Source organism: Balaenoptera acutorostrata, chromosome 8 (genome assembly GCF_949987535.1).
Source record: "Balaenoptera acutorostrata chromosome 8, mBalAcu1.1, whole genome shotgun sequence".
NCBI classification, from domain to species: Eukaryota; Metazoa; Chordata; class Mammalia; order Artiodactyla; family Balaenopteridae; genus Balaenoptera; species Balaenoptera acutorostrata.
Genome location: NC_080071.1, coordinates 14,931,238 through 14,958,392, shown reverse-complemented (window position 1 = coordinate 14,958,392; position 27,155 = coordinate 14,931,238). Strand labels below are relative to the sequence as shown.

Sequence of the window (27,155 nt, the reverse complement as noted above, 5' to 3'; positions counted from 1 at the left end):
TGGCAGTTTCAGGATTCTCTATGTATAGTATCATGTCATCTGCAAACAGTGACAGTTTTACTTCTTCTTTTCCAATTTGTATTCCTTTTATTTCTTTTTCTTCTCTGATTGCCGTGGCTAGGACTTCCAGAACTATGTTGAATAATAGTGGTGAGAGTGGACATCCTTGTCTCGTTCCTGATCTTAGAGGAAATGCTTTCAGTTGTTGACCATTGAGAACGATGTTGGCTGTGGGTTTGTCATATATGGCCTTTATTATGTTGAGGAAAGTTCCCTCTATGCCCACTTTCTGGAGAGTTTTTATCGTAAATGGGTGTTGAATTTTGTCAAAAGCTTTTTCTGCATCTATTGAGATGATCATACGGTTTTTCTCCTTCAGTTTGTTAATATGGTGTATCACATTGATGGATTTGCGTATATTGAAGAATCCTTGCATCCCTGGGATAAATCCCACTTGATCATGGTGTATGATCCTTTTAATGTGTTGTTGGATTCTGTTTGCTAGTATTTTGTTGAGGAATTTTGCATCTATATTCATCAGTGATATTGGTCTGTAATTTTCTTTTTTGGTAGTGTCTTTGTCTGGTTTTGGTATTAGGGTGATGGTGGCCTCATAGAATGAGTTTGGGAGTGTTCCTTCCTCTGCAATTTTTTGGAAGAGTTTGAGAAGGATGGGTGTTAGCTCTTCTCTAAATGTTTGATAGAATTCACCTGTGAAGCCATCTGGTCCTAGAATTCACCTGTGAAGCCATCTGGTCCTGGACTTTTGTTTGTTGGAAGATTTTTAATCACAGTTTCAATTTCATTATTTGTGATTGGTCTGTTCATATTTTCTGTTTCTTCCTGGTTCAGTCTTGGAAGGTTATACCTTTCTAAGAATTTGTCCATTTCTTCCAGGTTGTCCATTTTACTGGCATAGAGTTGCTTGTAGTAGTCTCTTAGGATGTTTTGTATTTCTGCACTGTCTGTTGTAACTTCTCCTTTTTCATTTCTAATTGTATTGATTTGAGTCCTCTCCCTCTTTTTCTTGATGAGTCTGGCTAATGGCTTATCAATTTTGTTTATCTTCTCAAAGAACCAGCTTTTAGTTTTATTGATCTTTGCTATTGTTTCTTTGTTTCTATTTCATTTATTTCTGCTCTGATCTTTATGATTTCTTTCCTTCTGCTAACTTTGGGTTTTGTTTGTTCTTCTTTCTCTAGTTTCTTTAGGTGTAAGGTTAGATTGTTTACTTGAGATTTTTCTTGTTTCTTTAGGTAGGCTTGTATAGCTATAAACTTCCCTCTTAGAACTGCTTTTGCTGCATCCCATAGGTTTTGGGTCGTCGTGTTTTCATTTTCATTTGTCTCTAGGTATTTTTTGATTTCCTCTTTGATTTCTTCAGTGATCTCTTGGTTATTTAGTAATGTATTGTTTAGCCTCCATGTGTTTGTGTTTTTTACTTTTTTTTACCCTGTAATTAATTTCTAGTCTCATAGCGTTGTGGTCAGAAAAGATGCTTGATATGATTTCAATTTTCTTAAATTTACTGAGGCTTGATTTGTGACCCAAGATGTGATCTATCCTGGAGAATGTTCCATGTGCACTTGAGAAGAAAGTGTAATCTGCTGTTTTTGGATGGAATGTCCTATAAATATCAATTAAATCTATCTGGTCTATTGTGTCATTTAAAGCTTCTGTTTCCTTATTTATTTTCATTTTGGATGATCTGTCCATTGGTGTAACTGAGGTGTTAAAGTCCCCCAGTATTATCGTGTTACTGTCAGTTTCCTCTTTTATAGCTGTTAGCAGTTGTCTTATGTATTGAGGTGCTCCCATGTTGGGTGCATATATATTTATAATTGTTATATCTTCTTCTTGGATTGATCCCTTGATCATTATGTAATGTCCTTCCTTGTCTCTTTTAACATTCTTTATTTTAAAGTCTATTTTATCTGATATGAGTGTAGCTACTCCAGCTTTCCTTTGATTTCCATTTGCATGGAATATCTTTTTCCATCCCCTCACTTTCAGTCTGTATGTGTCCCTAGGTCTGAAGTGGGTCTCTTGTAGACAGCATATATATGGGTCTTGTTTTTCTATCCATTCAGCAAACCCGTGTCTTTTGGCTGGAGCATTTAATGCATTCACATTTAAGGTAATTATCGATATGTATGTTCCTGTGACCATTTTCTTAATTGTTTTGGGTTTGTTTTTGTAGGTCCTTTTCTTCTCTTGTGTTTCCCACTTAGAGAAGTTCCTTTAGCATTTGTTGTAGAGCTGGTTTGGTGGTGCTGAATTCTCGTAGCTTTTGCTTGTCTGTAAAGCTTTTGATTTCTCCATCAAATCTAAATGAGATCCTTGCCGGGTAGAGTAATCTTGGTTGTAGGTTCTTCCCTTTCATCACTTTAAGTAAATCATGCCACTCCCTTCTGGCTTGTAGAGTTTCTGCTGAGAAATCAGCTGTTAACCTTATGGGAGTTCCCTTGTATGTTATTTGTCGTTTTTCCCTTGCTGCTTTCAATAATTTTTCTTTGTCTTTAATTTTTGCCAATTTGATTACTGTGTGTTTCGGCGTGCTTCTCCTTGGGTTTATCCTGTATGGGACTCTCTGCGCTTCCTGGACTTGGGTGGCTATTTCCTTTCCCATGTTAGGGAAGTTTTCTAGTATAATCTGCTCACATATTTTCTCTGGTCCTTTCTCTCTCTCTTCTCCTTCTGGGACCCCTATAATGCGAATGTTGGTGCGTTTAATGTTGTCCCAGAGGTCTCTTAGGCTGTCTTTATTTCTTTTCATTCTTTTGTCTTTATTCTGTTCCACAGCAGTGAATTCCACCATTCTGTCTTCCAGGTCACTTATCTGTTCTTCTGCCTCAGTTATTCTGCTATTGAGTCCTTCTAGTGTATTTTTCATTTCAGTTATTGTGTTGTTCATTTCTGTTAGTTTGTTCTTTAATTCTTCTAGATCGTTGTTAAATATTTCTTGCATCGTCTCGATCCTTGCCTCAATTCTTTTTCTGAGGTCCTGGATCATCTTCACTATCATTATTCTGAATTCTTTTTTTGGAAAGTTTCCTATCTCCACTCCATTTAGTTGTTTTTCTGGGGTTTTATCTTGTTCCTTCATCTGGTACATAGCCCTCTGCCTTTCATTTTGTCTGTCTTTCTGTCAATGTGGTTTTTGTTCCACAGGCTGCAGAACTGTAGTTCTTCTTCCTTCTGTGTCTGCCCTCTGGTAGATCTAAGAGGCTTGTGCAAGTTTTCTCCACTGATTCTTTCTGCAGTCTTCAATCTGTTTTAAGCCCATTCAGTGAAATATTTTACTTTAGATGTTGTATCTTCAGTTCTAGGTATTCCATTTTTTAAAATAGATCTTTATTGGACTATAATTGCTTCACAATACTGTGTTAGTTTCTGTTGTACACCAAAGTGAATCAGCCATATGCATACATATGTCCCCACATCCCCTCCTTCTTGAGTCTCCCTCCCATCCTCCCTATCCCACACATCTAGGTCATCACAAAGCACCGAGCTGATCTCCCTGTGCTATGCTGTTGCTTCCCACTAGCTAACTATTTTACATTTGGTAGTGTATGTATGTCGATGCTACTCTCACTTCGCCCCAGCTTCCCCCCCACCCCGTGTCCTCAAGTCCATTCTCTATGTCTACGTCTTTATTCCTGCCCTGCAGGTTCATCAATACCTTTTTTTTTTTTTTTTAGATTCCATATATATGCATTAGCATATGGTATTTGTTTTCCTCTTTCTGACTTACTTCACTCTGTGTGATAGACTCTAGGTCCATCCACGTCACTACAAATAACTCAGTTTCGTTTCTTTTTATGGCTGAGTAATATTCCACTGTATATATGTGCCACATCTCATCTGTCGATGGACATTTAGGTGGGTTCCATGTCTTGTCTGTTGTAAATAGTGCTGCAGTGAACACTGTGGTACATGTCTCTTTTTGAATTATGGTTTTTAAGGTATATTATTCTATTTTTATAGTTTCTCTTTTTCTGCTGGGCACTCATCATCTGTTCACTTATGACCATCGTTTTGCTTTAAGTTCTTGAAAAAAATATATAATACCTGCTTTCAAGTACTTTTTTGCTAATTCTACCATTTGGATTGTGCTGTCTTTCGTATTGATTATTTTTATCTTGATTGTGGGACACTTTTTTGCACATCAAGTGTTTTTTTATATTATGCTGGTCACTCCTTATTCTTTGTAAGGAGGTTAGATTATGTTGTCTTCCTTTAAAAGAGCGTTGAATTTTGTTCTGTCAGGTAGTTATATTATTGGAGAATCTTTTAGGTTTTTGTCTTGCTTGGTTTTCTTTGTGAGGTAGGCCTATTTCAAAATTATACTAAATTCTCGGGTACCTTTACTCCTAAGGTGTTTTAGCCTTTCGGGGGTTTCAACTGATAGCCTGAAATGTTCTCTCTACTTTAGTTGGGTGGAGTATTAGTCTGCTTGGGCTGCCATAGCAAAATACCATAGACTAGGTAGCCAAGTAACAGAAATTTGCTTTCTCACAGTTCTGGCAACTGGAAGTCCAAGGTCAAGGTCCCAGCAGGGTTGGTGTCTGGTGAGGTCTCTCCCCTTGGGTTGCAGATGGCTGCATTCTCACTGTGTCCTCACATGACCTCGTCTTTGTGCATGTGAGGAAAGACAGTGAGCTCTCTGGTGTCTCTTCTTATGAGGACACTAATTCTCTTTGATCAGGGCTTCGACCTTATGACCTCATTTAACCTGAATTACTTCTTTAGCGTCTAGTCTCCAACTACAGCAATGCTGGGGGTTAGAGCTTCAAGGTGTGAATTTTGTGGGGACACAGATGTTCAGTCCGTAACAGTCAGGAACTTCAAAAGACTCCTTGCATTTCACAACCTTTCAGCCTCATAGTAGGTGATCTGTGCTAGACCTTATAGAGCCTCACCCTGTGTGGATGTGGGTGTGGGTGTGTATAGCATAGCCCTTGGCCAACGAGGACCCACGATTAAATCCCTGTGCTCAGAAATCTGCTGTCTGTTTCCTAGCTGCTTTATTTGGGCTAGTCCTCCTTGTGTTGGGACAGGAAGGTGTTCCCAGGCAGAACACTGGGGCCATCGAGAGGCTCACTTCATATTTGCCTTCCCTCAAAGATCTCAGATGTGCACCACTTGTTATTCATTTCCTGAACACAGTTGCTTTGTATATTTTGGCCAGTTTTATCCTTGTTTTCGGTAGAATAGCAAATCTGGTACCGGATATTCTGCCATGGTTGAAAGCAGACCAGTCATGAGTTTTTATTTTCAAACATAGTAGGAGAAGCTTTAAAGATCTCTTTTGGGCCTTCTTGTTTTTTATAGTTAATATTTTTTTTTTATTACTGAAGAAGCCTATTTTATTAAAAGTTTTATGGGTAGACTTGGACTTACCTGGTTGCGCAGTGGTTAAGAATCCTCCTGCCAATGCTGGGGACACGGGTTCAAACCCTGGTCGGGGAAGATCCCACATGCCGCAGAGCAACTAAGCCCGTGCACCACAACTACTGAGCCTGCACTCAAGAGCCTACGAGCCACAACTACTGAAGCCCACATGCCTAGAGCCCGTGCTCCACAACAAGAGAAGCCACCGCAATGAGAAGCCTGCACACCGCAATGAAGAGTAGCTCCCGCTCACCGCAACTAGAGAAAGCCCGCGCAGCAAGGAAGACCCAATGCAGCCAAAAATAAAATATAAATAAATAAGTTTATTTTAAAAAAAAAGTTTTATGTGTAGACTTGAATTCTTTTTAATGCTGTGTGTTGAACATAATGGACTTTGTAGAGGGTGACTCTTTTGTTCGTTATAGGTATTGATGGACTGATTCTTTATGATATTGTTAGAATCTTTCTGAAGTATTTTCACTGTGTATTTGAAGCTCTCTATATACAGTAATCAAAACCTGGTGAGAAATGTTATAACTTACACCCACCAAACCCGGGAAATTTAGCATTTAGGCCCCAGGAGGGCTCTTTTAACTCTCTCCCCCTCTATGAATTTGACATAGGATAATGTGAGATATGGCCCCAACACTGGGCAAAGTGACATGCTATAAAAGCATGTTTCCTTAATTATAATATTTAAAATTTTTCCAGGAGTTTAAAATACTCCTAAGTACATAATTTAACTGTTATTTCGTTCACTTGAAAAATGAAATCCTTTTTGGCAGGCCATTATAAAGTCTTTAGATTTTATACTTTTTGAAAAGAGTAATTGTGAGTTCTATATTTGTAGAAAGTAAACTATGCTGGATAGAGTATTTAAATCAGGATTTTTCCATTTTCTATAAGAATTACATCAAGTAAAAAAAATTCTGTTTAGATATTTTTGAAATTGTTGGAAGGGTTTTGAGGGGTATTGAAAAGGCTTCACATTTAATTATGTATCACATGGCCAAAATGGAAAAAGCAATCATTAAAAGTTGAGTTCTAGCAGAAATAGGTAGGTTATTGGATGGTCCAAATTCAGACTCATTTGCATGTGGGGGGTGAGCATGAGTGGGTGTGAGTGTGTGTATTTGTACTCATACACATGTGTACTGGCAAAATTTGGTAATTGATGATGTTGGCTTCTCAGATCAGAGAGGAAAGGATAGATTCTTAGATGTTGGAACTACTGAAAGTAATTTATAAAAATACTTTTCTATCCCTGCCTCACTCCATGTGCCAAATGAAATTTCAGAAAGACTAAGGATTTGCCTGTAAATGAGAAATAATATATATACAGAAAAATATATGGGTGAATATTTCATCTCAGGTAGTTATAACATTGCTAAATGACATTTTAAAAAAAAATCAATCTGTACAGCAAAAACAAAACCCCATCCATTATAAGCAGAGAGAAGAGTTGAGCATTAAGCTGGCAAGTCATATGTAATATTTGTGATTTGCTCTTCAGACTCAAGGTAAAAAGTTAGTCACCTATATATCACTGTACAAGAAGTCCTTTGCCTCCCTCTCAGGCATTCCCTTCTGCACTTACCCTGTCTGCCTGTTGAAATTCCCAGAGGTATTGTCATTCCTCTTTAGTAAACAAGCAGAGAACTGGAACCTCCCTCTTAAGCCCCCTAGTGCTGTTGACTTTTGTTGCCACATGGTGTTGCTATTGAAGCTTGATCCTGTGCAGCCCCTTGATGTCTGCTCAGCGGTGAAGCTCTTAACTGGTCCAGAAGTTTGCACAGACTTCACTGGGGGCACATGGGGCCTCTTAAAGGCTATTAGAGTTCATGTAATCAGAAGTTCTGCTATTGTTTCCCACTTTACAGCCATTGTATCAGGGTTATAGGATATGAAGGAGCAATGAGCATCATTCATTCATTCATTCATTCAACAAATATTTACTCAGCACCTGCTATGTGCACCGAATACTGTTTTATGAATTGGAAATAATAATAGTGAACAAAACAAAACAAAAAATTCCTGCCATAATGGAGTCTACATTCCTTCTGAGGATTGGGTGGAGGAAGAGTAACAGTGGCAGAGACAGACAGTAGATAAGATTAAGTGTTTATGCTATGACACATTTACAGAAAGGCCTATGCATGAAGTCCTGACCTCTTTTAATTATTTTGTATTTATTCTATATGGGACATCAATATGAATGGTAACAGTAAGTGTATCAAAGAAGAGAGGCTGAGTACTTGATGTATTTAAAATTATAGTTTGCTGATGACTTCTCACTAGCATGTATAGGCACTTTGTGGTCACACTATATATAGTGGTGCATCATGCAGCTATTAAAAATGTTAGTATAGACATATATTTATGAACATGGAGAGATGTTTATTATAAGTGGAAATGCAGGTTAGGAAATGATACATTTAGTATGATCACAGTATCTTATCTGATTGGTAAATTAGGGAATAACTGGCCCTACTGATGCCCTTTGTCAGCATAGGAGCTAGCTAGTCTTTCCACAGCCATTGAGTGATTTCTTCATGGAATAAGTTGTGCAGGGGCTCACCCCTGAGGGAGAGCTCTTTTTCTGTCTAGTGCTAACACGTCCACCTCTGGGGCTGTTAGCAAGCCCATTTGTCCAGCACACCTAAAGCTTCTATTAGTAATGACAGTGATATTTTATTCTTTGTTTTGTTTCTCAACTTGTTCATTTGCAGGGAAGTGGTTATCAGTTTTTGGGTGCTCTCTTTGGACACCTTATACTTACAAGCCTATTTTATTTAGCTTTACACATATTTTTATTATTTTTCCATATACTTATATAGGAAGAAGTCTGGGAAAATATGCATCATAGTTTTCCAAGAGGTTTGTAGAATTAGATTTTTGCTTTCTTTTTTTTCTTGTCTGTACTTCTGAATTCACTGGAGTTATTAGATATGTAATTAAGAAATAGTTAAGCATTTTAAGCCTCTGAAAAATATAGCCTGTTCTGACTTTCCCTGTAGAAGAGTTAGTCATCTTTGTACAAGGGAAGAAGCTGGACCTGAGTAGATATGTTTCCGCCTACAGAACTTGGTGCTTGAGTCTAGAACTTATGGTAGGCAAAAATATATTACTTTTCTAAAGTCTCTGACTTGTCATTTCATCACATGTCAGAATAATTGCCTTTTATCCTTAAATTGTATTAGGCAATTTGCATGATTTTTAAAAGTTTGTTACAGCATTTAATTGAGATCAACTGGATTCTGTATTTTTCTTTCCTAGTTGCAAAGTATAGCTGTTTGCTGATAAGCCTGTTTATTTTTTTGGTTTCTTTACTATTCCTTGCCTTTAAAAAAGGAACTACTCTAGATTCCTACCATCCTTCCTGCTTATCATAGTGATAATAGTACCTTATATGTATATAGTACCCAGGTTTGTCTGTATTTGAAATTTTAAGATATATTTATTAAAAGGGGAAAAGACATAAAGAAAATGTTTCTAAAGTGCTAGTTTTTATATCCCCACTTCTCTATACTAGTAGAAAAAAATTGTATTGTCTCTCTTGATATTGAAATTGTAAAAGAGTAAACATGCTACATAATTAAATTATTATAGTTTGCCCATGCTTTTTAAAAATTTACATTTTAATTTTTATTTTGATCATGAAATATTTCAGACCACAAAAAAAGATACTGAGAATAAAATAAAGAATTTCTGCATACTCACTTTGCAACTTAATAAACAAAACTTTACAAATACAATTAAGTCCCTGTGTACATCGTTTTAATTCCCCATCCACCTCCAGTTTGGTGTTTATCATTCTTGTGCGTATGTTAATATATTTACTGTCTGTATATGTATATCTAAAGAATATAGCATACTTTTAAATGTTTTTTTAAAACAAAGTTTTAATTTTATATGAAACATTCATATATTGCTAGTAAGAATGTAAAATGATACAGCTGCTTTGGAAAACTGTTTGCCATTTCCTAAAAAAATTGAACAGAGTTACCATACAACTCAGCAGTTCTCCTAGGTATATGCCAAAGAGATATGAAAACATATATCCACGCAAAAACTTGTACACAGATGTTCATAGCAGCATTGCATTATTCAAACTTAGCCCAAAAAAACACAAAGAAAACCCCACCCAAATGTTCATCAGCTGGTGAACGGATAAATAAAATGAGGTATATCTGTAGAATGAAATATTATTCAATATTGTAAAAAGAAATGAAGTACTGATACATGCTTCAACATGGATGAGCCTTGAAAACATTATACTAAGTAAAAGAAGCCAGTTACAAAAGACTGTATATTATATGATTTCATTTATATGTAAAGTCCAAAAAATGTATAGAAACAAAGTAGATTAGTGGTTGTCTAGGGGGAGAATGGGCTGTGATTTCCCATGGTTAGGGATTTATTTTTAGGATGATGAAAATGTTCTAAAATTAGATAGTGGTGATAGTTGCACAATTCTGTGAATATACTAAAAACATTGAATTGTACACTTTAAATGGTGAATTGTATTGGGATGTGCATTATATCTCAGTTTAGCTGTTTTAAAAGTTCATGTGAATGTTATATATACTATTAGCTTTTTAAACTCAGCATAAGCCAAACAAATCATCATTTTGAAATTTATAGATTTTTGGACAGTTCAGTTCTTTATAACTGATTTTCACATTCTATTGTATGAATTTACTGTATTTTCTTAATCCATTTTCCTTTTTGCTCTTAAAAAAATGCTTCAGTGAACAGTTCACTCCATGTTTCCATATATTGTAACACATTTTTAAGGCTTTCTTTGAAATAAGAATTTGGTAGAATTATTGATCATTTGAAATTTATTTAGTATTTAATTATTTAGAAGACATTTTATTGGTGTACCTCAGCACATTTAATTATATAACTTAAAATTGAAATTAGTAAAAGTACTCATTGTCTGAAATCTTTCTGAGCAACTTTTATATTTGGCAAAAGAAAAGGTAAGACTTCTTAATCTTAACTGCTGTGCCTTTCTTGGTATTTTATTTTATTTTACTGTAGTTTAACTGAAGTATAGTTAATGTAAAATATTGTTTGTTTCAGGAGTACTACATAGTGATTTGACATTTGGGTGCATTATGAAATGATCACCATAATAATAAGTCTAGTAACCATCTGTGACCATATCAAGTTATTACAGCATTATTAACCGTATCCCTAATCCTGTATTTTTATCTCTGTGGCTTATTTATTTTAAAACTGAAGTTTTAAAATATTCCCCTCATCTATTCCCCTCCCCACCCTGCCAAATCCCTCCCTTCTGACAACCACCCATTTGTTGAGTCTGTTTCGATTTGTTTCATTTTGTTTGTTTTTTAGATTCTACGTTTGAGTGAGTTCATGCAGTATTTGTCTCTTCTAGTTATTTCACTTAGCATAATATTCTTTATATCCATCCATGTTGTCACAAATGGCAATTTCATTTTTTTCATTTTTTTGGAATATTACTGAGTAATATTCCATTACATACATGTATATACACACACCACATCTTCTTAATCCATTCTTCTTTTGCTGGGCGCTTTGATTGCTTCCATGTCTTGGCTCTTATAAATAATGCTGCAGTGAACATTGAAGTGCATATATCTTTTAGAATTATTGTTTTTATTTTCTTTGGGTAAATACCCAGAGTGAAATTGCTGGATCACATGGCAGTACTATTTTTAATTTTTTGAGGAACCTCCATACCATTTTCCATAGTGGCTCACCAATTTACAGTTTCACCAGCAGTTCATGAGAGGTCACGTTTCTCCACATCCTTGCCAACACATGTTATTTGTTGTCTTTTTCATGATAGTCATTCTGATAAGTGTGAGGTGGTATCTCATTGTGGTTTTGATATGCACTTCCCTGGTGATTAGTGATGTTGAGCATCTTTTCATGTGTCTGTTGGCCATCTGTAAGTCTTCTTTGGAAAAATGTCTGTTCATTTCCTCTGCTCATTTTTTAAATTGAGTTGATGGCTTTTTTCGATGTTGAGTTGTATGAGTTCTTGATGTATTTTGGATATCCCTTATCAGATATATCATTTGCAAATATCTTCTCCCATTCAGTAGGTGGCCTTTTTGTTTTGTTGATAGTTTCCGTCACTGTGCCAAATCTTTTTAAATTTGATGTAGTCCCATTTGTTTATTTTTGCTTTTGTTTCCCTTGCCTGAAGAGACATATCCAAAGAAGACTACTGAGACTGATGTCAGAGAGCATACTGCTTGTGTTTTCTTCTAGGAGTTTTACGGTTTCAGGTCTTAACATTTAGGTCTTTAATGCATTTTGACTTTATTTTTGTATATGGTATGAGAAAGTAGTCCAGTTTGATTCTTTTGCTTGTAGCTCTCCAGTTTTCCCAACACCATTTATTGAAGAATTTATTTCCCCATTATATATTCTTGCCTCCTTTGTCATGGATTCATTGATCATATAAGTGTGTTGTTCATTTCTTGGCTCTTGATTCTGTTCCATTGATCCATGTGTCTATTTTATGTCAGGACCATACTGTTTTGATTACTGTAGCTTTTTAGCAATTTGAAGTCAGCTAGTGTGATATTTCCAGCTTTGCTCTTCTTTCTCAAGGTTATTTTGGCTATTTGGGGTCTTTGTGGTTATGTACAAATTTTTGAATTATTTGCTTTAGTTCTGTGAAAAATGCCATTGGTATTTTGATAAGGGTTGCATTGAATCTGTAAATTGCCTTGGGTAGTATGGTCATTTTAACAATATTCTTCCAGTCCAAGAACACAGGACATCTTTCCATTTGTTTGTGTTGTTTTCAACTTCTTTCTTCAGTGTCTTGTAGTTTTCTAACTATGGGTCTTTTACCTCATTGGTCAGATTTATTCCTAGGAATTGTATTCTTCTTAATAAGGCAATTGTAAGTGGGATTATTTTCTTAATTTTTCTTTCTGATAGTTTGTTGTTAACGTATAGAAAAGCAACATATAGTATATCATTTGCAAACAGTGACAGTTTTATTTCTTCCTTTCTAATTTGGATTCCCTTTATTTCTTTTTCTTGTCTGATTGCTGTGGGTAGGACTTCCAATACTCTGCTGAATAAAACTGGCAAGAGTGGGCATCCTTGTCTTGTTTCTGATCTTAGGAGAAATACTTCCAGCTTTTCACCATTGAGTATGAGGTTGGCTCTGGGTTTGTCATATATGGTCTTTATTACTTTGAGGTATGTTTCCTCTATACCCACTTTATTGAGTGTTTTTATCACAAATGGATTTTGAATTTTGTCAAAAGCTGTTTCTATTAAGATGCTCATATGATTTTTATTCTTCACTTTGTTAATGTGGTGTATCACATTGATTGATTTGTGGATGTTGAACCATCCTTGCATCACTGGGATAAATCCCACTTGATTGTGGTGTATGATCCTTTTACTGTATTGTGGAATTTGGTTTGCTAATATGTTTTTGAGGATTTTTGCATCTATACTTATCAGTGATATTGGCCTATAATTTTCTTTTTTTGTGTGATTTCTTTGTCTGGTGTTGATATCAGGATGATGCTGGCCTGGTAGAATGAGTTTGGAAGCATTCGTTCCTCTTCAGTTTTTTGAAATAGTTTGAGAAGAGTAGATGTTAACTCTTCATTAAATGTTTGATAGATTCACCTGTGAAGCCCTCTGGTCCTGGACTTTGGTACTTTGGTTTCTTGGAGGGTGTTTTTGTTTGTTTGAATTACTGATTCAATTTTATTACTGGTAATTGGTCTGTTCATGTTTTCTTTTTCTTTCTGATTCAGTCCTGGGAGATTGTACATTCTAGGAATTTATCCATTTTTCCTAGGTTGCCCCTTTTACTGGCATGCAGTTGTTCATAGTAATTTCTTATTATCCTTTGTATTTCCGCGTTGTCAGTCATAACTTCTCTTTTATGTCTGATTTTACTTATTTGGGCCCTCTCTTTTTTTTCTTGTTGAGTTTGTCTAAAGTTTTATCAATTTTATTCATCTTTTCAAAGAACTAGCTCTGAGTTTCATTGATCTTTTCTATTCTTTTTTTAGTCTCTCTTTCATTTATTTCTGCTCTGGTCTTTATTTTCTTTCTTCTCTTAACCTTTGCGTTTTGTTGGTTCTTCTTTTTCTAGTTCCTTTAGGTGTAAGTTTAGGTTGTTTATTTGAGAGTTTTCTTGTTTCCTGAGCCAGGCTTCTGTTGCTCTAAACTTCCCTCTTAGAACGGCTTTTGCTGTGTCCCAAAGATTTTGGATCGTTATGTTTCCAGTTTCATTTGTCTCCAGGTACTTTTTTATTTTTTCTTTGATTTTTTTTCAGTGTCTCATGGTTATTTAGTAACATATTGTTTAGCCTCCATGTGTTTGTGTTCTTTGCAGTTTTTTTCTTGTAGTTGATTTCTAGTCTCATACCATTGTGGTCAGAGAAAGATGCTTGGTATTATTTCATTCTTAAATTTATTGAGAGTTGTTCTGTGACCTAGCATATGATCTCTCCTGGAGAATGTTCCATGTGTACTTGAAAAGACTGTGTATTCTGCTGTTTTTGGATGAAATGTTGTATATATGTTTGCTCCATCTGCTCTGTTGTGTCATTTAGGCCAGTGTTCCCTTATTGATTTTCTGTCTGGATGATCTGTCCGTTGATGTAAATGGGGTGATAAAGTCCCTTACTATTATTATATTACTGTCAATATTTCCATTTATGTTTGTCAATATTTGCTTTATGTATTTAGGTGCTTGAATGTTGTGTGCGTAATTTACAATTGTTTATCTTCTTGTTGGATTGATCCCTCTATCATTATGTAATGTCCATCTTTGTCTCTTGTTACAGTCTGTTTTTTTTTTTTTTTAATTTATTTATTTATTTTTGACTGTGTTGTGTCTTCGTTTCTGTGTGAGGGCTTTGTCTAGTTGTGGCACGCGGGAGCCACTCTTCATCGCGGTGCGCGTGCCTCTCATTATCGCAGCCTCTCCTGTTGCGGAGCGCAGGCTCCAGACGCGCAGGCTCAGTAATTGTGGCTCACGGGCCCAGTTGCTCCGCGGCATGTGGGATCTTCCCAGACCAGGGCTCGAACCCATGTCCCCTGCATTGGCAGGCAGATTCTCAACCACTGCGCCACCAGGGAAGCCCTACAGTCTATTTTAAAGTCTGTTTTATCTGATATACATATTGCTACCCCAGCTTTCTTTTTGTTTCCATTTGCATGGAACACATACCTTTTTCCATCCACTCTCAGTTGGTGTGTATCTTTCGATCTAAAGTGAGTTGCTTGTATGCAACATGTATATACAAGTCTTGTTTATTTATTCTGCCACCCTATGTCTTTTGATTGGAGTATTTAGTCAATTTGCATTTAAAGTAATTATTGATAGGTTTGTACTTACTGCCATTTTGTGAATTGTTTCTGGTTATTGTAGTTCTTTTTTGTTCTTTTTTCCTTTGATCTCTTGTGATTTGGTGACCATCTTTAGTGTTATATTTGGATTCTTTTCTCTTTTTTGTATGTGTATCTATTGTAGGTTTTGAGGTTTTTTTTTTTAGTAAATCTATTTATTTATTTTTGGCTGCGTTGGGTCTACATTGCTGCACACAGGCTTTCTCTAGTTGCGGTGAGCGGGGACTATCCTTCATTGTGGTACGCAGGCTTCTCATTGCGGTGGCTTCTCTTGTTGTGGAGTACAGACTCTAGGTGCATGGGCTTCAGTAGTTGTGGCATGCAGACTCAGTAGTTGTGGCACACAGGCTCAGTAGTTGTGGCTCGCAGGCTCTAGAGCGCAGGCTCAGTAGTTGTGGCGCACGGGCTTAGTTGCTCTGTGGCATGTGGGATCTTCCTGGACCAGGGCTCGAACCCATGTCCCCTGCATTGGCAGGCAGATTCTTAACCACTGCACCACCGGGGAAGTCCTTATTGTAGGTTTTTGATTTGTGGTTAGCATGAAGTTTATGAATATCAACATATAGATATATATCGAGACATATACACGTATATATAATCATATATATATTTTTTGACTTGATGACTTCTTTTTTTATTAACTTATTTTATTTATATGTTTGGCTGCATTGGGTCTTTGTTGCTCTGCACAGGCTTTCTCTAGTTGAGGCAAGCGGGGGCTACTCTTTGTTGCGGTGCGCGGGCTTCTCATCGCTTTGGCTTCTCGTTGCAGAGCACAGGCTCTAGGCACGCGGGCTTCAGTAGTTGCAGCACACGGGCTTAGTTGCTCCGCGGCATGTGGGATCTTCCAGGGCCAGGGCTGGAACCCATGTCCCTTTCATTGGCAGGTGGATTCTTAACCACTGTGCCACCAGGGAAGTCCCGACTTGATGACTTCTTAAGTTCAAAAACATTCTAACCACCTTACATTTCCCTACACACACGTTTAATTTTTTATGTCATATTTTACAATTTTTCATTTTTTGTATCCCTTAATTACTCTTGTGGTTATAGATGAATTTACTGTTTTTGTCTTTTAACCTCCTACCAGCTTTGTAGGTAGTTAATCTACTACCTTTACTGTATATTTGCTTTTACCAGTGAGATTTTTCCTTTCATAATTTTTGTATTTCTAGTTGTGGTCTTTTCTGCTTAGAGAAGTCTCTTTAACATTTCTTGTAAAGCCAGCTTAGTGGTGCTGAACTCTTAGCTTTTGTTCGTTTGTGAAACTCATCTCTCCTTCAAATCTGAGTGATACCTTTGCTGGCTAGAGTATTCTTGTTTGTAGGTTTTTTCCTTTAATCACTTTGAACATATTGTGCCATGTTCTTCTGGCCTGTAGAGTTTCTGCCAAAAAGTCAGCTAATGGTCTTACAGGAGTTCCTTGGGTGTAACTGGTTGCTTTTCTCTTGCTGCTTTTATGTCTTTCTTGGTATTTATTGTTATGCAAGACATCCTTATTTTTGTGTGTGCTTATCTCTTATAGAAAAGGCCACAAATGAGTACAACACTGCAGAAGATTGGAGTCTTATTATGGACATATGTGACAAAGTTGGAAGCACTCCTAATGGGTAAGATGCCCAGTCATGCCCAGTGAATGTCTAGGAGCTTAATAATCTGTGTCTCTTATCCTGATGTAACTTTGGAAGGAAAATGGGATTTTTACTATTTCCTTTTGGGGGATAAAAGTAAAGACATGCTGGTGGCTGGATTTATGTGGTTAACCTCATCCTGAAAGAACAAATGAAAAGAATTGACCAAAAACTTGAAATATTAAAATGAATAATTAAAGCCTTGTTACAGTAGGGACACATCTTAACAGTGAATAGACTTAATTATTTAGGGAATTCCCCTGTGACTTAGACATGTTTAATAATGAAGTAGATAAATATAATAACATAATACATATGTACTAAAAAGACCTTTCAATAATGAATAGGGAAATGTAATAAATCATAATGAAAAAATGAATATAAATAATGGTGCTTTGGGGATGGAATGGGGCGGTCAAGCTGAACTGCTAATACGTTAGAAGTTTAGAAGACTGATGAAAGCATTTGTTTTAACATTACAGCTTTTCAAAGTGCATTCATGCATGTTTATACTTAAATCTTTTGAGACTATATATCTTGCTAGTTTTTTTTCCCACAACATAAGAATTTGCTGTGTGAAAGCTCAGTCTGTCTTGAAATGAAAAGCTAATTTATATGATATTGTTTTCTTGTGTTGACTGACCTTTTTTGAAATGATTTGGCTCTTCAGTTTTGATTTTGGAATGTACAACCTTTGCAACAAGTTTTTTTTTTCTTTTTCTTTTTTTTTTAAAGTTCTACAAGTCTATGAGCAAAACATTATGTAAGATCATTTTATAGATTTAGTCCTTTAATGAAGTGACGTTTGCAGGTGTATACATAAGGTATTCTGCTACCAAATAACTTTAAATTTAAAAGTAAATGTTTGAATTGAAATTCTGAACACTTAACCTTCATTTTTTTAGAGCAAAAGATTGCCTAAAAGCCATAATGAAAAGGGTAAATCATAAGGTTCCTCATGTTGCTCTGCAGGCATTAACTGTAAGTGAAAGTCATGTTATTATTTGACCCAAATTTTAAATGTGTATTTATTTCAGTTAAGTAAGATAATACCTCAACATTTGTATATTGATTTTTATTTTAATTAATAGCTTCTTGGGGCTTGTGTGGCAAACTGTGGAAAGATATTTCATTTAGAAGTATGTTCCCGTGATTTTGCAACAGAAGTACGTGCTGTGATCAAAAATAAGGTAAATTTTAAAAAGAGAAGAAATTTAAGTCATTAAAAAATACATGTGCTGTGTTATTTTAACTATATAAAGCATTAATAGAGTTGTATAGTAAGGGAAATCATTTTAGATAGTTTTGAAATGAAAAAAACTTTCTGTCCTAAAATTTGTTGTTTGCATTTGTAGCACCAAAAAATGTTTTCCTCCCCAAAGCATATATATTAGTGATAATAGCTGATCTTTATTGAGGGTTAGCAGTCACTGCTTTAAGCATTTTATGTATGCTACCTTGTTTAAAGCTTTTAACAACCCTTAGAAGTTAGATTCCCTTATCATTCCTATTTTATAGATGCAGAAACAGACTTAAGAGAAGTTAAGTAACTTGTCTAAGGTTATGCAGCTACTAAGTGGCATAGCTGATGTTCAGATCCAGGTTTCTGTGACTTCAGAGTCCAAACTAACTACCATTCTGTCCTGATTCCCATTAGAGATGGTGAGCAAAGGGGCCCTTTATTTTAGAGCAGGGTGGAGAGGGTCTTCTTGATGGGGTTGTTATTAATTTATTTCTGTTAGAAGCTCTGAAGCACTATTCTCATGCTATTAGTGGCAAAAATATCAGAATTTTAGTTTAGTTGATATAAAAAGCTTAATCTAATATTGAGAATATTAAGAAAACATAAAAGAAATAACCTCTGAATATAATAGATTCATTGTTATTGTATAAGACATAAACGTTGATGTTCAAAAAGGGTAATTTTCCAAGAAACAACTATATATTAAAATGTAAATAAGCATTTATCAAGTGCTCATTTAGGCTAAGGATTGCTAGATTTTGTTGATGTTCATAAAATTAGAGAATTTTGGTGGTAATTTTCTTTGTTAAATAATTCAAGTACTTGTTTTAACAATTTTTTTTCTTTGCCTTTTCTTTAAAAGGCTCATCCTAAAGTATGTGAAAAACTGAAATCTTTAATGGTGGAGTGGTCAGAAGAATTTCAGAAGGACCCTCAGTTTAGTCTGATATCTGCAACTATTAAATCTATGAAAGAAGAAGGAATTACTTTTCCTTCAGCAGGTTCTCAGGTAAGAGATCATTCAGACTCATGGTTGACCCTATAGTATTTTGAAGGTATATACCTTGGGTAAAAGCTGGGCAAGGTTTATCTTAGTCATCATTGCTCACCTGCACTCTACATGAGTCTATCTAGCGTAGTGCCTTATATTGAGTAGACATTGTAATTGTCAAGTGAATTACTTCTACAAATGAGAACTTTGAGAAGTGAGTCATCCATAAATAATCTGTTTAATGCTGCTCTGAATGTAGAGTCATGCAAAAGGCATAGATGTGTGAGAGAGCCCTTATGTTCAAGAAATTTATAGTCAATTTGGAGGGTAACTATATACATGTGAAAAATAACTAATTATAAGTGACAAATATGGATGAGGGATACACAAGCTAGATGCCAGGAGGGAGAGGTTAACTACAGATTGGGATGGTGAAGAAGGTGAAGAGTAGAATTTTTAGGCTAGAATGTATTTCAATATGTAGAGTGGAGTAAAGAGGTCATCAAGGAAGGAATGACATGAACCAGTTCATGGACTTGAGAAAGCTCAAGACCTGTTTGTTGAAGAGTGAATATGCCTGGAGTGAATGGTGTAGTTTACATATAAGATGGGGTGAACTGTAAGTTGAGAAATTTATTTGGGGATGTAGGGGGTAGCTTTAGTAGGACAGGGGTGGAAGCAGGGATGATGAGTCACAGAGTAGGTTGTTTATTTTAGTCTGTGGGAGAAAAACACCGTGTCTTGGCTTTTGCTCTCCATGCCTTTTGTTTTCCAGGATGTGGGCTAGGCAAAGAGACTAAGAGAAGTACTGTATATTTTTTTTAAATTTTGGACTGTAGACTGAAGACACAAAAAGAACCTTTATAGCTGACCAGGCCTAAGGGTTCAAGGTAGAATTTTGAGATAAAAACCTTATAAGTAATAAAAGGCTAGCATTTTCCTGCTCTGTCCTTTCTGCAGGTCATTCTCAAAATTTGTGTTAAAGAACTGGTTGATGGTTCAGAATCCTGGACATCTCTGTCTTCCATGCCTTTAAGTTTAACCATGGCCTTCCTTAGTCCTCTGCTATGCCTGAAGAGCCACCACCATTCAAACACAATGAGTAGTAAAATGGGGCTTAACGTGTATGCCTAGAGCTGCACCTGTTGTCCGCATCCTCCCTCCTCTTCTCTTCAGTCATTATCGTGGCTTCTTTCTTCTCCTGCTCGCATAGCCCTGCGCCTCTAGCAGTGTAGCACCTCTCACTGAATGAGAGACCTTGGACCACTGAGATCAGGAAGTGCAATCAGGAAAGATTCATATTTAAGTACTTTCTGTATGCCAGGTTCTGTATCAGATACTAAGATTTATGCAAAATGTAAGCCAGTTCGTGCCCTTTGTGATTTTTTAATGTTTTCTTGAAAATTCTGATGTTCTGTTTTAGTGCTTGAAAACAACTACTTAAAATTATCACAAAGACCTTCACTTTTAAGTGGACTCATTAGTTACATCAGTTTTTTTTTAAATTAGCATGAGCGAGTAATCATAGAACTTGTGTTTTCCTTGAAAAGGTAGTTGTGTTCATTTTACTTATACATTACAGACTGTCTCAGTTGCTGCCAAGAATGGTACATCATCGAACAAAAACAAAGAAGATGAAGATATAGCTAAAGGTAAAGAAGGGATCAAGCACGTGTAATTTAGTGTTGCTAATCTAAAAACTAGTGGAGTCTGAAAAGTAAGAGAAACAGTTGACGTGATATAAGATTAATTGAACTCATAATCGTTGTCAGTAACATGTATTTAATGTCCTACCTTTGACGAGATTACATTTCACCTTTTCTTTAATGCCAGAGTTATGAGTCAAGCACAGAAATATGTTCGTGACTTGTCCTATATGGGAAGCTACCCATATTATAATGTCACAATCTGTTTGCTGTAAAAATAATAGCTGCTGTATATGACAGACTGTGATAATAAGGAATGAGCAAAAACTTATTTTAAAAAATGTCATGGTTCTCTGCCCTGTCCCCTCTCCCCTTCCTGCCCCCACAAAAGCTAATTGTTTAGCATTTAACTGGACAAATAAAATATTCGCTTGATTTATTCTTATTAAATAGCACATTATGTAATATTTCTTATTAAAGTTTTAAAAAATCAGAATTAATTCTGGCTGTCTTGTTTTTTGCATGTTAATTTTTCAAACTAGCTATTGAATTATCATTGCAAGAGCAGAAGCAGCAGCACACAGAAACAAAATCCTTATATCCATCTGCAGAAATTCAGTCAAATAATAAAGTTGCAAGGAAAGTGAGAGCTTTATATGATTTTGAAGCTGTTGAGGACAATGAACTCACCTTTAAACATGGTGAAATTATTATTGTTTTGGATGACAGGTATGTTTTAAATATTTCTAGAATATTTTGAAGTTATTAAGTATAATACCCTTAATTTAGAATGCTGGATATTCAGCTTTTGACTTTGGTGTATTTAAATCATACTAGAACCTTTTCTACCTTAGTTATTTTTTTCTCAAATTAGACTGGGTAGTGTGAGTTTCTTATTCTTTTGTTAAATTTGGTAATAAAGTATTCTTTAGATCTTGGATTAAAAATGTATTAAATAATATTGTTTATTATCACAATTGGGAAACAGAAATATTCAGTCATCTGAATGCATTTATGTTAGGAGTTGTATATACTAAAATTACTGGCAAAAAAAAACTTTAGGAAGAGATATAGCTATATTACCTTCGATCAGTGTAACCAAAAACTATACTCAGCTCCTCCGCAATTCTTAATCTGCTACTGCCTCTCCCTCGCAATTTCTCTATCACTTAAAGTTGTAATAAAGAATAGATCTGTCTGTATTGGGCCTAAGTCTATTTTACTTTGCCTTTAAAAGAAGTTGATGAAATTTATCAAGAGTGAGACCTAATAGCTTGTTGCTATGAAGAGAGATTGCAAATGTATTTGGTATCCATTATAAATAACTTAGTAAGGATACATTAGTATATTTTTAAATGGGTAGATACACAAAATCATTTTACTTTGCTACAGTAAATATTTATTGAGAAAATGTTATGTAAATAAACCTTGTTTATAATAAGAAAGTGAATGAGGGCACAGTTCTTTCTTCATAAAACCTAGAATAAAGTAAGGGAGTTAAAGTTAGAGGTAATTAGGTGGGATGCAGATTGTGAATGCCATAAGAGGTAACGTTGGGGTCCAGAAAAAAGCAGAATCACACCTGGTACAAGCATCTAGGAAAGAAGGCTTATACCCAGGGGGTCTATTTCAGGTGTTTGGAAAGGAATAGACAAAATTATCATTTCCAGATTCTGTGGTGGTCCATATACAAGGTCCAACAGAATCAATGATCAAACTATTAAAACTGATAAGAGTTCATCATGTTGTTGGATATAAGCTCAGTATACAAAAATCAGTGGTATGCTTTAATCACAACTATTTAGAAAATGTAGTAGAAAAAAATGTCATTCTCAATAGTCACAAAAATTATAAATGATCGAGGAATAAATAAACCTAACAAAGGTACATAAGGACTTTATGGAAAAAATTATAAAATTCTTTGAAAGATACAAAGGAATATAAATATATGTAATATATTTATGTAAATATAAATGGAGAGAGATACCATGTTTATGGTGAAGAAACCTTAATATTTTAAAGATTTAATTTTTCCAATGTTAATGCATAAACAGTGCATTTCCAATTAAAAGCCCAATAAGACTTTTTTTTAGAGAACTTGAAAATATTTTAATTTTAACATTAATATGGAAATGTGAAGGTATACAGTAACATAGAGAAGGTACTTTCCCTGCCAAGTATCAAGGCATATTAACAAGCTGTAGTAAATAAATACATAGACTGTTGCAACAGGATGGAATCCAAAAATAGGCTCATGAACAGATAGCAGCTTGCTGTTTGAAAGATAGGCTATCGTAAATCAGTAGAAAAATTGGTGTACTATTAAGTAAATTTTGCTGGGATGAATGGTTTTTTATGCAGTATAAATAAAATTTGATTCAGCTTCACACAGTACATAAAATTTCATTCCAAATAAATTAAAGACCTAAACGTGGGAGAGGGATATAAAGGAAAACCTGAAACTATTAAACAAGTATATAGGAGAATAGGAGTTCAAGGATAGAGAAAGATTTCTTTTTAAAAAATAGTATAGGGATTTCCCTGGTGGTGCAGTGGATAAGACTCCACGCTCCCGATACAGGGGTTCGACCCCTGGTCAGGGAACTAGATCCCACATGCATGCCGCAACTAAGAGTTCATATGCCACAACTAAGGAGCCCACCTGCCACAACTGAGGAGCCCATGTGTCACAACTAAAGGAGCCCACCTGCTGCAACTAAGACCCAGCACAACCAGATAAATAAATAAATGTTTTAAAAAATTAAAAAAAATTAAAAAGTGTAAACCATAAAAGGTTGCTAAATTTGATTATAGAAACAGAAAACAACATGCAATAAAAGAAAACCGTAAGCATATGTTAAAAGACAGTGACAGTTTGAGAGAAGGTATTTGCATAATGCAGACAAACAAATGCTATTCAGAATACGTACAGAACTCCTACATATCCATGAAAAGAGACAAGTGACCCAGTGGGAAACGAAAAGTGGACAGAAGGTATGAACGAGCAGTTTACAGAAGAGGCATTTTGGATGCTCAGAAGTACAGATGAGCACAGCAGTGAGAGATGATTTCTCCTGTGTGACATCATGTGTTGATTGGACAGTTAACACGCATGAGCAGAAATGACATTCTCACACACCGCTGAGGGAATGGAGGATGGTGAATTGCCACAACCACTTTAGGGAACATTTGGCAATACTAGTAATGTGTTCTGTGGCCCTGCAAGTCCATGTCTGTGAATAAGCTAGAGAATTGTTGCATGTGCACCCTAAAATCTAGAATGATTATTGCCCCAATTTTCATAAGGGTGAAAGACTGGAAATAACCTAAATGTCCACCTGTATGGGGATGGATAAATCAACTGTGCCATGTTTGTGTGATGGATCTTTAGAAGGAATAAGCAAGAGCTGAAAGTATTGACATAAAATTTAAAAGATCTATAATGACTAGCATTTATATCTGTAGAGCTGGCTATAGATATCTATAGGTATATAGATATCTATAGAGATATAGATATTGATATCTATAGAGTTTACTATATAGATATTGATATCTATAGAGTTTACTATATAGATATAGTAAAAGAATAAAAAATACACTTGAAGGAAGGTGACATACCAACTTGATAGTGGTGGTATGAAGGATGGATGTGAGTTTGGGACTTGGGGATGTTGATAAAGGAAACTTCAGTGTTATTTATAATGTTTTGGTTTTTTATAAGGCCCAGAATCAAATACGACCAATTGCTGATTGGTTCTAAATTTAAGTATGGGAGTATGGATGTTTATTTTATTTGTGTTTTTTTATAGTTCCTATTAAGTTTAAGAAGAACTGCATTTAAATATAGTGGGATTTGAGCTGGTATTTTCAAAGTAGGCTAAATTTAATTTTTATCTTAATTATTCTTGACATTAGTGTACTGAAATGTAGAGTTAACAAGTGACATTTTTGTACTGTATTTTCAGTGATGCCAATTGGTGGAAAGGAGAAAATCACAGAGGAATAGGACTCTTCCCATCTAATTTTGTAACAACTAATTTAAACATAGAACCTGAGGCAGGTAAGTTAAGTCTGAGGGAAGGTTAAACCTATTGAAGTTTTTTTTAACTTGAATTTTGTGGTTCCGTTTGAAATATAAAGTAGATTGGCATTTAACTCTTGTTTTAAATCATTTATCTATAAGCAATACAGTTTAACCTACTCCTTACCAAATTAAGGCGTTAACTTATCCCAGGTTAATTCCAAGAGTTATTTCCTTATCACTATATTTTAAATCCTTTGAGAGCTAATGTACAGAGGTACATTTAAGGCATAAAATAAGCTGTGCCTCACCATGTAAATATTTAAATCAATGTAATTATGGTTTAAGAGGCAGTATGTGTTTGTTCAGTACAAAAAAATATTTGTTTTATTCATCACTGAAGCACAGTATCAAAGCGGGCAGGGGGTGGGGTGGTGGTTGGGAGAACCGGTTGACAAGCGCCGAGTGTGATTACAGGGGTTAGGAGTACGCCTAAGTTTTAGACTTTTCCTCGCCTTGATTTGATCCTAGCGAACTCAGAACAATAACAAAGTCATGTAATCAAGACAGTAGGTCCCTAGTTCAGATCTTCTGAACTTCACTCAGTTTTGCAGCCATAGACCATACCCCTCAGCTGCTGCCAACCATACAGAGAAAGCTTCCATTTGTTAGGCAGGCAGGGAGTTGGGAGGAGCTGAGTGTAAAGAATAGCTGATGCTAATACTAATGATGGTGAGGATCAAAAATAGAATTGCTCAGTGGTGTTTAAGCACTCATTTGTCAGGTGTTACGCCAGATCTTTTGCTTGCACTATTTCGTTTAATGTTCATAAGTCTGTGAGTAGGTACTTTTGTTACCTCATTTTACAGATAAAGAAACTGATGCTGAGGTTATGTGGCTAGTAGGTTACAGCCAGGATACTAAAGTCAGCCAGTCTGCCATTAGAATGTACTTGTACTAACTGACTCACTGCTGGACATACTGCTTCTAATGTTTATAGTTCTAGAGAAAGAACTTAAATTGAAAGCTCTCTGTACTGTGTTTAACATCATCTTTGTATGGGTAGGGTGATGCATTCAATTAAAATGAAGTTGAGAGAGATGAATACTGAGTGCTCTGCCACTATTTATACTTTTTATTCCTCTAGTCTGACTCTCTAAGTAGGTATGAAAATTGGAGACACTAGTTTTAATAACTTGACAGACCAGGGAATCCTATACTATGGTGATTTCCCCTTGGCATAGGCTAGAGAGATTGAGCTGCAGTTTTAAAAGGAAAAAATATTTGGGGTTTTCAGTAAGTCCTCATGTTATGCTGAGCTCTCCTCCTTAGGGCATATTTGAAAGTTAGCCAAATATTTGAAATAACTGTTGGGACTTAAAAGTTCTTTGGTTATATAAATTTTGATTATAATTTTTTTACTAAAATTTACTTTATTAAAATATAGTACATTATAGCAGTACTCCAGTGAGCACTTAAATAGTTTTTTGTATATGTATGTTTGTAAGTTATTTTTCAGCCTTCTTTTTCTGATGAAAAGTTTTTGTTTTGTGTCGCTTTAACCGTTACCAAAGTTAGGTTGAAATCAAGTCTATTTTTTTGTACATATAGAAAATAATTTTTTATAGCAAGGAAAGAGTGTAGAAGGAGTTCATAGATTTAACTCTGAAATTAGCTAACTAGATAATACTCTGTCTACTCTCTTATATATATATATTCACCCTAGTGATAACACTCAGTTTTCAGGAAAGTGCCTGTAATGACAGTTCCCATGAATATTGCTTACTTGTTCCTCTAGAATGTAAGTTCCATCAGGGCAGGGATTCTTGTCTGCTTTATTCACTGGTGTATTTCCAATGCCTAGAACAATGCCTGGCACGTAGTAAGGGCTAAATAAATGGTTGTGGCATGAATGAGTGAACATATGTAATAATGTATATTGATTATGAAATGTGGTGATTATTTAAAGGGTTTCCATTTTCTTATGGATAATCACAGGCTACTTATAAATTAATGACTAAAATACCAAAGTAAATACTAAGGAACTTAAAGTTTACTTTGTTTCCTTAGCAGCTGTGGACAAATTGAATGTAATTGATGATGAGGAGGAGGAAATTAAGAAGTCAGAGCCTGAGCCTGTTTATATAGATGAGGTAGGATCCTTCTTTTGTTTAATGGTTAAACTGTCGAGACTTAAAATGTGTTATCCTTGAGAATGCTTGGAAAGAGTAATTTTTATTCTCATTGAAATTAAAACTCTTTGTAAAGTGTCCTATTACTTTTTTAGGATAAGATGGATAGAGCCCTGCAGGTACTGCAGAGTATAGATCCAACAGATTCAAAACCAGACTCCCAAGACCTCTTGGACTTAGAAGGTACTAAGTGAATATTAGTGATTAATGTCATTTAATGTTTTAGCTATTTATAATGTCCTAAATTTCTTCTGCCTTGGGTTGCTTCCAGAGTTTAGAAATCTCTGGTGGGAAATAGACTGGTGTAGTAAATGAGTAAACATATTACTTAGAAGATGTTGCTATAAAACTGCCTATCCTGTCCAGTGAAGAAGTCTTTGCTTTTCTGTAATATCACTAGTGAAATTTGCAGTCCAAAAAAGGACAGAATTAGAAATAACAGCATATTAATTGAGTCAAAATGTTAGAAATTCTTACTCCTCTTTTAATTCTCTTGTGTCATAATTTTAAATGTCAAAATTATACATGATCTGTGTTAACTTTGTAATGCAGTTATTTGATGCATGCTGATGTGTCTTTTTAGTCTCTAAGAATTCTGAAACAATTAAAACAAATGTCTTTATGCCTTTTTTAATCCATTG

At 35.4% G+C, this 27,155-nt stretch overlaps 1 protein-coding gene across 4 annotated transcripts in view; it reads left to right on the top strand.

Annotated features, from left to right (window-relative positions):
* Positions 1-27,155, top strand: part of STAM2 (signal transducing adaptor molecule 2) — a 58,034-nt gene that overhangs the window by 13,432 nt on the left and 17,447 nt on the right. For 3 of the 4 annotated variants that reach the window (XM_007183081.3, XM_007183079.3, XM_007183082.3), the window contains exons 2-10: positions 16,316-16,400; positions 17,327-17,402; positions 17,513-17,611; positions 18,527-18,673; positions 20,238-20,307; positions 20,844-21,030; positions 24,267-24,361; positions 26,393-26,475; positions 26,610-26,697. In XM_007183081.3, coding sequence (XP_007183143.1) covers positions 16,316-16,400; positions 17,327-17,402; positions 17,513-17,611; positions 18,527-18,673; positions 20,238-20,307; positions 20,844-21,030; positions 24,267-24,361; positions 26,393-26,475; positions 26,610-26,697 — 930 coding nt within the window. The remainder of the gene's footprint in view (positions 1-16,315; positions 16,401-17,326; positions 17,403-17,512; positions 17,612-18,526; positions 18,674-20,237; positions 20,308-20,843; positions 21,031-24,266; positions 24,362-26,392; positions 26,476-26,609; positions 26,698-27,155) is intronic. The other variant, XM_007183080.3, reaches the window with a different exon arrangement.